Source organism: Dipodomys merriami, unplaced genomic scaffold (genome assembly GCF_024711535.1).
Source record: "Dipodomys merriami isolate MVZ:Mamm:240054 unplaced genomic scaffold, mDipMer1.0.p SCAF_6, whole genome shotgun sequence".
Taxonomy (NCBI): Eukaryota; Metazoa; Chordata; class Mammalia; order Rodentia; family Heteromyidae; genus Dipodomys; species Dipodomys merriami.
In genome coordinates, this window is record NW_027206179.1 from 10,927,325 (window position 1) to 10,939,649 (window position 12,325).

Sequence of the window (12,325 nt, forward strand, 5' to 3'; positions counted from 1 at the left end):
ACCGGGGCCCTGAGTGTGAGTCACACCGCGCTGTGAGCACACATGCCAGGCACACGTGTGCACAGACAGGCTTGCACGCATGGTGCCTGCGTGATACAGCACACCGTGCACACACAATGCTGCCCACGGGTGTGCACACATGCAGAGGTACACATGTGTACAGGCACACAGATCCATCCGTGTGTATGTGTGTGTGTGTGTGTGTGTGTGTTTGCACCACTCCTGGGGCTTGAACTCAGGGCCTCGGTGCTGTCCCTGAGTTTTTTCACTCAAGACTTAGCACTCAACCACTTGAGCCACAGCTCCACTCCCAGCCTTTTTGCTAGTTAATCGGAGATAAGAGACTCAAGGACTTTCCTACGTGTGCTGGCTTTGAACTGAGATCTGTGGATCTCAGCCTCCTGAGCAGCTGGGATTAGAGGCTGCAGCAACCAGTATCCACTGTGGGTTTTTTTTTTTTTTTTTTTTTTTAACACTTAAGGTCCTCGGCCACAGTGATCCAGAAACTCCATGTGTTCTTGTATGTGTGTATGTGGGAGGGTGTCCTCTCCCTATAGGGGTACTGCTGTGGGGCCTCTGCACCCCACCAGACCTAACACTGCTGTGGGGTAGTGCACATCTCCCTCTCCCCTTCATACAAATGCTGGTCTTTTGCTCCCCTCTGCCAACCAGAGACCGGCCCATGCTGTGTCCCTGTCACCCCGCTGTGTGACATGCCTGGAATCCCACAGAAGCAATCAGGGCTGGCCGGCAAACCACCCGCCCCCTTATCATTCCAGGGAGATTTGTACATACCAGTTTATGAGTAACTAGGAATTTCTTGAAATTCTGAAATCTGTCTTTACTTGTCTTCCTAGCTCCACTGACTGCAACACAGACACCGAGTCCTGCTTAAATACCTGGTGGAGTGTCTGCTGCCTGGAACCAAGGGCACCCCAGGACATTTGCACATATGCTCTCTAGACATGATACTGACACATAGCACCAACCTCCACTTCAGGTGGTGCTAAACGGGGTGAGGGAGGGCAGCATCCCTGCCTCCCTGCCTCCCCCCTCCGTGCTCCACGCTGAGCTCTCCAGTGTGCCAGTCACACATTCCCAGACATAGCTCAGGGGCCCTGGGGGACAGAGTTGCCCCTTGTTGATATGCCTAAATAGAAATGCAATGAAAGAAGCCAGGTACCAGTGGCTCCCGCCTGTCATCCTAGCTAGTCAGGAGGCTGAGATCTGAGGATTGCAGTTCAAAGCCAGCCCAGGCAGGAAAGTCTGTGAGACTCTTATCTCCAATAAACCACTCAGAAAACTGGAAGTGGCGCTGTGGCTGAAGTGGAAGAGCACTGGCTTTGAGCTGAAGAGCTGAGGGACAGCGCCCAGGCCAGAGTTCAGGCCCCAGGACCAAAAGAATGCAATGAAAGAAGCCAAGCCCCAGAAAAGGCTGAGCACTGATGGCTCACACCTTCATCCTAGCTAGATCTCAGGAGGCTGAGATCTGAGGATTGTGGTTCGAAGCCAACCTCAGAAGGAAAGTCTTTGAGGCTCTTATCTCCAATGAACCACCAGGAAACCACAAATGTAGCTATGGCTCAAGTGATAGAGCAAAAAAGAAAAAAAAAAAGTTAGCCTTGAGCAAAAAAGAGCTCAGAGACAGTGCCTAGGCCTGGAGTTCAAGCCCCGTGGCCAACCAAAAAAAAAAAAGATTTGGAAAGCTAAACCAGAAAAATAAAAATTAACATTGCCTCTCTGTTTCTGATAAGCAGGGGTAAAATGGAAGAGTTAGCAGTTTCTAAAACAAAACTCTACACATGCATTTACGATACAAGCAGTAATTACCCTCCCTGGCACCTGTCCCAGTCCACGGGAAAGTTTATGGCACCTTTTACTCAGATAGACTCAAACTAGAACTGGCTCAGAAGCCCTTCAGCAGGTGAATGTTTTAACCAACTCTGTACTCATCTGTACCATGGAATATTACACAGCAGTGAAAAGGAACGAAACACTGATACATGTGAGCGGGAGGAAGCCACTCCCAAGGTTGCTCACCTTATAGCTCCCTTTCCAAATAAGGGAAATGGAGCCTTTGGTGATGGTGTTTGAAGAGGTTACACTGAAGCAGGGCCGGCCCTGTGCAGGGGCTGGGGCTCTTCTAAGAAGAGGGATTGGGTTGCAGCTCAGCACCGAGCGCTTGTCTAGTGTGCACACAGCCTGGATCCCCCCCCCCCCCCCCCCCCCCCCCCCGCCATCCAAGGTTGATTCCTGCGGTTTCCAGTTGCTCTGTCGTGGCCATTTGTTATGGCAGCCCCAGGACACAGAACCCCCACTGTGTGGTCCCCTCCAATCCTCCGTGACCGCTGAGTCTTGGGGTCCTAGAGTTTCTGACACCAGTGCCCCCTGCTGCCTCTTCCCCAGCAGGAAGTGAGAGGGAGGGGTTGTCACAGAGTGGAAACCGAGGTCACAGCACCTGGCTGCCTTCCAGGACAGCCGACCCTGCCCCACTCCCTCAGGTCTGACGGCCGCTGCTTCCCAGTGCGGACCCCTGGGCACCGGGACACATGGAGATTTTAGATGAATTCTCAACATAGTTCTGGCACACAGGGTGAACAGCCACAATGCTCTGGGCAGGTTGGCGGAAGGGAGGAAGGGACAGGGTGGGCAGATTGACAGACAGACATAAAGGTGAGTGGATGGATGAGTAGACAGAAGGATGGAAAGATAAGTGGGTAGGTGGGTGGATTGATATAAATCGATGGATGGATGATGTTGGATGGGTGGATTGATAGATAGATGGATGGATGGATGGACAAGTGGATAGACAGAGATCAGTAGATGGATGGTGGATGTGTGGATGGATGGATGGATGGATGGATGGATAAGATAGGTGGATGTGTGGATGTGTGGATGGATGGATGGATGGATGATGGATGGATGGATGGATGAGATAGGTGGATGGATGATGGTAGATAGGTGGATGTGTGGATGGATGGATGGATAGAGATGGGTGGATGGATGATGGATTAATGGATGGATGGATGGATGGATGGACAAGTGGATGGATGGATAGAGATGGGTGGATGAATGATGATGGATGGATGAATGGATGGATGGGTGGATGGATGGATGGATGGACAAGTGGATGGATGGTGATGGGTAGATGGGTAGATGGGTGGATGGATGGAGATGGGTGGATGGATGATGTGGATGGGTAGATGGATGGATGGTAGATGTGTGGATGGATGGATAAATGAATACACAGATGAGTAGATGAATAAAGGAGTGAATGAGTGCCATAGACCCGCACCCCCAGAGCAGACGACATACACAGACTCTCCAGTGAGTCACCCCCATCCACAGGCAGCGACTGTCTCCAGAGGTGCCCCCTCCAGGGAACACTGGGTCACGTCTGGGGACATGTGTGGCTGGCATGACTGGGCAGCTCCTGGCATGGGGTGGTAGAGATGAGGGGCATGGCTCAGCCCCCTGCAGGGCCCAGGGTGCCCGCAGAGAACAACCCCGCCAGGCGTCCCCAGTACCCCGACCTTCCGAGCCATCGCCCCTGGGCAGCAAGTGCTGAGCCCTGACCAGTTCCAGGCAGGGAATGCGGGTGACAGTCACCCAGTCCTGTCCACAGCAGGGCCTGCGGGGTGGGGGGGCTTCCTGGAAGGGGTGTCTGTCCCAGGGTGTCGCCAGCCAGCTCACATCTGTGTGCCCCTCCCCCCAGCTCTCTGGACGTGGGGCCCACACTGATGGCAAAACAATGTCAGCCACTAACAACGTAGCGCAGGCCCGGAAACTGGTGGAGCAACTCCGCATCGAAGCCGGGATGGAACGCATCAAGGTGAGCCTGCGGACGGGGATGGACCCCGGGCCCCGGACCCCAGGACCCTGAGCAGGCTGTGGGCACCAGGGCCTCCCTCTGGGGCCACCCCTGAACCTCCCTGAGCCCCAGTACTCAGCAGAGCAGGCAGAAGCAGCCAGAGATAGAGATGGAGCTGAGCCCCGCCCACTTCCTTCTTTCCTTCCTTCCTTCCTTCCTTCCTGTCTTTATTGATTGATTGATTGATTTTTTTTCTTTTTTCTTTTTTTTTTTTTGCTGGTCATGGGGCCTGAACTCTGGGCCTGGGCGCTGTCCCTCAGCTCTTCAGCTCAAGGCTAGCGCTCTACCACTTGAGCCAAGCACCACTTTTGGCTTTTTTTCTTTTTGCTTATGTGGTGCTGAGGAATCGAACCCAGGGCCTCATGCATGCAAGGCAAGCGCTCTATCACTGAGCCACCTTCCCAGCCCCTGATTGATTTCTGAAGCTTGAACTTAGGACCTCAAATTTGTTAGGCAAGCATTCTGCCACTGAAGCTACACCCCTAATGCTTAGGCTGCACCCCTAGTTCTAAGCCACGCCTGTGTGTGTGTCTATGTGTGTGTGTGTGTGTGTGCGCGTGCGCTAGTCCTAGGGTTTGAACTCAGGGCCTGGGAGCTGTCCCTGAGCTTTTTCACTCAAGGCTGGTGCTCTACCACTTGAGCCACAGTGCCACTTCCAGCTATTTGGTAGTTTACTGAAGATAAGAACCTATGGGCTTTTCCTGTCTGGGCTGGTTTTGAACCTCAATCCTCAGGTCTCAGCCTCCTGAGTAGCTACGATAACAGGCGTGCGCTGGGCTCATGCTGGGTATTTTTGAGTTTCACTTCCTGCCCGCACAAGTGCCTGGACAGTAATCCTCCTGTTTTTAGCTTCCTGCCATAGCTGGGGTGACAAGCATATGTCACTACACCCAGCCTCTCCCATTGAGATAGAGTCTGGCAGCCCGTGGTGCCTGGGCTGACCTGGAGCCTCCCGGGAACACCCAGAGCTCAGTCTCCTCCATAGCTCCGAGCGGGAGCAGGTAGCCGCGCCGGGACCCTGTGTTCCTTCCTGTCACCTCTGACCCCTGGGTTGCACAACTCTAGCAGTGACAGACAGTCCCAGTAAAGGAAGTCATGACTTGTGTCTACATTTTCCACTTCTGCATACAGTGGTGCGTGGACGCTGTGTGTGTGTGTGTGTGTGTGTGTGTGTGTGTGTGTGTGTGTGTGTGTGTGTGTGTGTGTGTGTGTGTGTGTGTGTGTGTGTGTGTGTGTGTGTGTGTGTGTGTGTGTGTGTGTGTGTGTGTGTGTGTAGAGAAGAGAGAGAGGTTTATTTTAAGAGTTGGCCCCCATGGGTGTGCCGTGCCGGCTGGTGAGTGTGAAATTTGCTGGCCAGGCGGGCAGACTGGGGACACAGGGAAGGCTGGATGTTTGCCTCTGCCTGGAGACAGCATTCTGTTGTGGAGGCCGGTGGGGGAGGGGAGAATGTCTTAAGTCACTTCCTTCAACTGATTGGACGAGGCCCACCCACATCAAAGGGTCAAACTTACTCAGAGTCTAGGGAGTCCGGTGACCATCACCTCAAAAAGTACCTTCCCACCAACATCTAAAGTAGCGACACAACATGAGTCCTCAGGTCCTCCCAGACCTGTCTGTCCCAGACAGACAGACAGACAGACAGACACACCTGCTGGTGTGGGAGGAGGAGTCAGGAAAGGGATTGTTCTCAGCTGAGGGTCCCCATCCCTGCAGCAGGGGGCGGGGCTCAAGGTGCCTCCCACGGGTTCCCGGATTCCTGCAGCTGGGGACAGACCTGAGCAGGGAGCGCTCAAAGCATTCCTGGGGGCTGAAGACACGCAGGGCCTGGTTGAAGTGGTTTTCCCTCCGTGGGCCGGTGCCAGCCCTGTGCCAGCCGGGCCGGGAGAGCCGGCCTCCCGCTCATCAGGTCCTTTGAAGTTGGAGGAGCCCCAGGGGGGTTTGAACGTCTGCGGTGGGGAGTTGGGGCTCCACCAGGGGCCCTGCTGGCCCGAGGGGATTTTCTCTCAATGGAAGGGAGGAGAGATTGGGGCCCCCCCCCCATGCCGGAGCCAACCTGATTCCTCCAGGGCCTCCGTGGAGGGTAGCAGCCTGCATGTGGAAACCAAGAGTGGCTCTGGGGTCAGGGGTGCTCCCCCCCCCAGATCAGCTTGGCAGGGTCCTGCAGCCCATCCTGGCAACTTGGGGAAGCACCAAAGGCCCAGGTTCTTGGGTCCCAGGGTGGGGACTTGATTGGTGATGTTTTGTCGGTCATGGGGCTTGAACTCAGGGCCTGGGTGCTGTCCCTGAGCTTCTTTTGCTCAAGGCTAGCACTCTACCACTTGAGCCACAGCACCACTTCTGGCTTTTTCTGTGTATGGGGTACTGAGAAATGGAACCCTGGGCTTCATGCATGCTAAACAAGCACTCTACCACTGAGCCACCTTCCCAGCCTGCTGGTCCTTCTTGTTCAAAGCCTGGCAATGCTGCTGAAGGGTACACAGCCCGTGTATATGTGTGTGACTGTGTATCTATGTCCGTGTGTGTGTGTGTGTGTGTGTGTCTGTCTGTCTGTCTGTCTGTGTCTGTGTGTGCGCTGCTGGGTTTGGAACCCAGAGCCTCACCACTGGCCACCCTTCCAGCCCTCACTGGCTGTATTTGGTCTGTTGCCAACATAGGGTAGCCAACCCCTCTGTTGACTTCCAATAGGGATCCCCCCAGGAGGAGCCCAAGCCCCGTGAGCAGCACCCCATCTGCAGCTTCCCCTGTGGCGGGCAGGCGTTGCCTGCCAGTGGAACTACACGCTGTGGGGCTCCCTTCACTGAGTGCAGTGGCCTCAGGGTCCGTATGTCAGAACCTCAGCCTGTTCCTGGCTGAGGAATATTCCAGCATGGAGACAGACCACACTGTGGGTGTTCACACATCCACCTCTGCATTCAGGGCCATTTCCACTTTGTGGCCTGGGTGGATTGCACTGGTGTGGACACACCTGGGCCCACCCCTTCTCAGCGCCCCCCCATCTGTCTACACACAGGTGTCCAAAGCCTCCTCTGAGCTGATGAGTTACTGCGAGCAGCATGCCAGGAGCGACCCCTTGCTGGTCGGTGTCCCCGCGTCTGAGAACCCCTTCAAGGACAAGAAGCCCTGCATCATCCTCTAGCTCTGTTCTGTGTGTGCTTGCCCCATCTCTCTCTCTCTCTCTCTCACTCTCTCTCTCTCTCTCTCTCTCTCTCTCTCTCTCTCTCTCTCTCTCTCTCTCTCTCTCTCTCTCTCTCTCTCAGTCTGAGACTCAAACTCAGTACCTGACACTTTGGCTCATTGGCTGGCACTCTACCAGCTGAGCCACGCCTCCAGCCCTCGCCCCATTTCAATTCCTAATTCAAGAAAAACCATCCAAGTCCACAAAAAGGAGTTGGGGTGCTGGGTGAGATCCAAAAGCCCCGGCCCCGGAGTCTTCCTCCATGCTCAGAAGGGGCCACAGTCTGTCCTCTGGTGAAGCTGGGCTCTCTCACCCAGCACCCCAACTCCTCACCGCCTCCCCCAGCCCACCATGGCGGCCCGGCCAATGCACAAACCTCTCAATCACTGCTTGAATAACTGACTCAGAACCAAGAGAGAAAGGAGGCCCAGGCAGCCTCCGGCAGTTATCTGGAAATTAATTGGGAAAAGTCTACATGGGGTGCTGGGATTTGTGTGTGTGCCAAAACTGGGGCTTGAACTCAGGACCTTATACTCTCACTTGGCTTTTTTTTTTTTTCACTCAAGGCTGGCATTCTACTCCTTGAGCCACAACTCCATTTCTGGCTTTTTTGCTGGTTCCTTGGAGATGAGAGTCACGGATTTTCCTGCCTGGGCTAGTTTTTGAACCAAGATCTTCAGATCTCAGCCTCCTGAGTAGCTGGGATGACAGGCGTGAAGATCAGTGCCGGGACATGGTTCTCTGTTGCTGGGTTTTGGTGTGGGGTTTTGGTTTTTTTGATCAGTGGGGTGTGGGTGACAGAGTCCTGATGGCCCGCAATTGCATCCTGATGAAAATCAACACTTTGGGGCTGAACCTGCAGCCACACCAGCCCAGATAGAGCTGGGGGGTGAGACGGGGTGTGTGTGTGGGGTGAGACGGGGTGTGTGTGGGGTTAATGTATAAACTGCACCCTCTATGTGTCAGCACAGCCCATCTGGGTGGCACTGACCATACCACAGCTGCCCCCTTTCCCAGGGGACCCCATGCACCCCAGAGCTGCATACACCTCCTGTCCTGGGGAGCAGTGGCCACTGCAGGGCGGGGTGGGGAGAGGTGGGCTGTGTGTGGTTCTGTCTCCACCTGAGGTGGGCTGTGGCTCAGTTTCCCTGGCTGCCGGGATGGAGACGCCCGTCCTCAGGCTGTGGCCTGGTGCTGGGTGGCGCTGCCCAGCCCCTTGGGGCAGGCCGAATTGCTAAATTATCTTGAGGTGATGGGAAAGGCCTGGTGGTGGCCCCGGTCTCTCGGCTGTACCCCATCTCTGGTCTGCCCTGATGACCCCCAGGTCAGCCGTGGATGTTTCTGATGGGGGCGGGGCGGGGTCTGTGTTCAGGGTGACCAGGTCCTCCGTGAGGACGGCCCCTGGGATGGGTGGAGGGAGGAAGCAACTGCAGGCACCCCCCCCCAGCCCGCCCGCGTCGCCTGCCGCCCTGCCTGAGCATCGGGGCGCCCGCGCCCCCTGGACTCAGAGCCCCCCAAGGCTTTGCTGGAAGCCGATGCTGGGGGTCCCTGGACGGTTGCCCCGCTGTGAACGGGCCCCCACGCACGTCTGGGAAGCTGGGGTGCGGGAGGAGAGGCTGCAGGGATTTGCCTGGCTCCAGGGGTGGGGGGCGCACATGGGGGCCTGGCCCCAGAGCAGTGGGGCTTTGGGGGGCCCGGCTCATTTGGACCAGGAGAGCCTCAACATCTCTTCTCCCCCACCAAAAAAAAATATTCTAGCCATCTGGTGTTTCCCTGGGTGCCAGCAGCCCTGGGTAACGGCCCCACCTCCTCAACCAACCCGAACAGCAGGGAATGGCCGAGAGGAATCAAAGAATGTTCTGGAAACCCAGGGGACTGCCTGGGGATGGGACTATGGGAGGAGGGATTTCTAGCAGCGCAGGCAGCGGGGCTGACCAGGCGCTGCTGGTTACACCCCAACGCCTCCCATTTGGAGAGCCCCCCCCATCCCTGTTTCTCTTTAAAAGAAGCCTTAACCCCTGCAGCGGCCCCATCCTGCACCTCCCCGCCTCCTCCCTCCTCTCTCCCCTGCCACCCCGAGCCCCTGGCCACCAGGCTTCCCAGGGGACCGCAGCCCAGCCGCCCTCCTGTCGCCTTCCCTGCCAGGGTGCAGGTGGAGGGGGCACAGCTGTGCCCAGCCTGAACACCCCTGGCCAGACCCCGGCGCCCAGAACCCCAGGGCCGAGGGAAAGGGGGGGCTGCTCAAGTCAGCCAAATGACAGTGTGTGCTGTGTCCCCCAAGTCACACCCTCCTGTCCCCCGGAGAGGACCCCCACACCACACCGGCTCAGGGGCCTGAGCACGATCTGCCCACACCCGACCCGGTGCCCCAGCCTGGCCCTCACGTAGCCCAGGACCCCGGGACTGCGGGGGGGGGGAGTGGGGGGACAGCGAGCAGGAGGCGCCTCAGGCTCTTTGGCCTAGCGAACCACAGGACCCCGCTCGTGCTCAACATCGTCCTGCGTGGAAGCATTCCTGTGCCCCCCCACCCCGTGTTCCCATTGCTCCATCCTGGAAGCTTTGGGGGACACACCAGTATCTGTCTCCCCTGCTCCCTCCCATACCCCTTATCAGGGGAAATCAGACTTCAGGCCACCCACCTGCACTCCAAACCAAGGTGGGTGGCGAGACACACGGGGTGAACCCCAGTTTCATCACTGCCCCCAGAAGCCCTGCCACCCGTGGGGTGACAGCCACATTGCCCCCCTCCCCCCCCCCCCCGCCGTCCTTTCCTTCCCCTACTTTGGGGGGAGAGTAAGGACATGACTCCACCCCCTTGGCGCCTATGGATGACATCACTCCATCCCCTGCAGAGGCTTCTGGGCGCAGTGGGACAGACGCGCTGTCACCTGTCATCACCATGTTCTTCCTGGCACTGGCCAGGAAGCAGCCACCATCACAGCCCCGGGACTCGAGAAAGCACCGGACGCTGGGCCCTGGCTGCTGGGACAGGTTCCCCCGCCCCCTCCCCCGGGCCCCCCTTCTTTTGTAAAATTGTGGAAAGCCTGAGACAGACACCACGTGCCCTCGCCACCGCCACCCCAGGACAGACACACGTTGCCAGACATCACCGAGATCCTCTTCCCCCAGTTCCAGCCGCCAGCTGCTCCGGCAGCTTCTCTCCCTTTCGGTGTTTTGGGGTGTCTGGTGATTTTTGTTTCTGATTGCTTTTTTTTTTTTTTTTTAATTTTAAACTTCACTTTCTCACAGTGTTTTACTATTGTGTGGGGTTATTGTTACTAAAAAGTGAATTCATACACAATAAAAGGCTCTGTTGTCCTTTCTCTGTGGCTGTGGGTTCCTCCTCCTCTCCAGGGCCCACACTGGCTGGGGGAGCACTGGGGGAGAACCCCAAAACCCAGGAAAGGCTTTCCAGATCCCACACGTGAAGCGGGGACTTGCAGGTCTCAGAGAAGCAGCCGAGGCCTTTGGTTGATCATTCTGGGTTTGGGGGGCTTTTTTTCTTTCTTTCCAGTCCTGGGGTTTGAACGCAGGGCCTGGGCTGCTGTCCTTGAGCTCTTCTGCTCAAGGCTAGTGCTGTAGCCCTTTGAGCCACAGCGCCACTTCCGGTTTTCTGGTGGTTCATTGGAGATGAGTCTCACGGCTTTCCTGCTCAGGCTGGCTTTGAACCATGATCCTCAGATCTCAGCCTCCTCAGACAATTTGAAAGCTTTAGAACTTCTCTATGCCTGCACAAAAAGAAAAGAAAAGAACACCCACACCATTGAAGAAACTAAACATGGAAGCTGATTCTTACCTAAAACATCCAGAGACAGGAAGTAGAGGAAAGTTGGTGCTGAATGGGGGCAGAGCTTCAGTTTGGAAGATGGGAATGCGGCTTAGTGGTAGAGTGCTCCCCTGCATGCGTGAAGCCCTGGGTTTGATTCCTCAGTACCATGTACACAGAAAAAGCCGGAAGTGATGCTGTGGCTCAAGTGGTAGAAGCTCAGGACAGTGCCCAGGACCTGAGTTCAAGCCCACGGCTGGCATTAAAAAAAAAAGATGGAAGGTTCTGGAAGTGGAGGTTGGCGATGTGATGTGCTCAAGGCCACTGCGCTAAACAATGAACTTGGTTTGTTTCTGTTGTGCATGTTTTTCCATTAAAACAAAAGAAAACAACCCCGCCTACGTGACTAAAATTAACCCCGGCGGGTTGGGTGAGGTTGTGGAGCAATGGGACAGGCTTGGAGAACGAACGACAAACAGGCTCTTTGGAAAAAGATCCAACAGTTAGTTTCCTATCACATTCAGCACCCACCTATTCCATGACCCAGTAAACAAAAGACACCTGCCGTGGCGGGGGTGGGGGGAGGGAGTGGGGGGGGGGGCAACTTGGAAGGAAGCTGGGCGTGGTAGTGTGCACCTGTAATCCCGGCCCTTGGAGAGAGGCGGAGGTAGGTGGATCATGCAGCCACATCCAGCCTGAATGACATAATCAGAGAGTCTTGTCTTGAAACAAACCAAAAGATCTTAAAGGAAATGTTTCCAAGCTTTGTTCCAGAAAGGTGAAAATCTGGACCTTCCTCAGCGGTTGAGCCGCAGGTGTGTGGAGAGAGAAATCAGGACTCCTGTGAGCCACACAATAACAAAACCGAAAACGGTAGAACCCATCAATACTTTACCTCTCATGGGTGAGAATGAAATTTCAGGTGGGAGCCAGTGCTGGTGGCTCACGCCTGTCATCCTAGCTACTCAGGAGGCTGAGATCTGAGGATCACCGTTCAAAGCCAGCCACGGTAGGAAAGTTCTTGGGATTCTTATCTCCAATTAATCACAGAGGGGAAAAAAAGAAAAGAAAATTAAAGGACAGTTTGTTTTTTGCAGGTTCTGGGGCTTGAACTCAGGGCCTGGGCACTGTCCCTCAGCTCTTCTGCTCAAAGTGAGCGCTCTACTCCTGAGCTACAGCGCCACTTCCAGCTTTCTGGTGGTTTATTGGAGATAAGAGTCTCACGGACTTTCCTGCCCAGGCTGGCTTCGAACCACCATCCTCAAATCTTAGCTAGAATGACAGGCGGGAGTCACCAGTGCCTGGTGCAGAATTTCTTTGGGGGGGGGTGCACTTGTTTCCTGAAACTTCTATTTGTGACTACCTCTTTCTCAACTTCTCCCCCATTTTCCCCTCTCCACCTCCAGTCCCCACCCCTCCTGCCTGTCTGTCCCCCAAGACACTGGAGGCTCCCAGAGCCCAGCAGCCAAGGAGGCCGGTGAGGGTGCGGCCACCCTCCAGACAGGACAGCCAG

General features: G+C 55.8%; 1 protein-coding gene across 2 annotated transcripts in view; it reads left to right on the forward strand.

Annotated features, from left to right (window-relative positions):
• The window catches only part of LOC138813930 (guanine nucleotide-binding protein G(I)/G(S)/G(O) subunit gamma-7), a 101,336-nt gene extending 90,972 nt beyond the window's left edge, over nt 1–10,364 (forward strand). For both annotated transcript variants that reach the window (XM_070002526.1, XM_070002527.1), the window contains exons 4-5: nt 3,716–3,832; nt 6,882–10,364. In XM_070002526.1, coding sequence (XP_069858627.1) covers nt 3,752–3,832; nt 6,882–7,007 — 207 coding nt within the window. In that variant the 5' untranslated portion in view covers nt 3,716–3,751 and the 3' untranslated portion in view covers nt 7,008–10,364. The remainder of the gene's footprint in view (nt 1–3,715; nt 3,833–6,881) is intronic.
• The last annotated feature ends 1,961 nt before the right edge of the window (nt 10,365–12,325 follow it).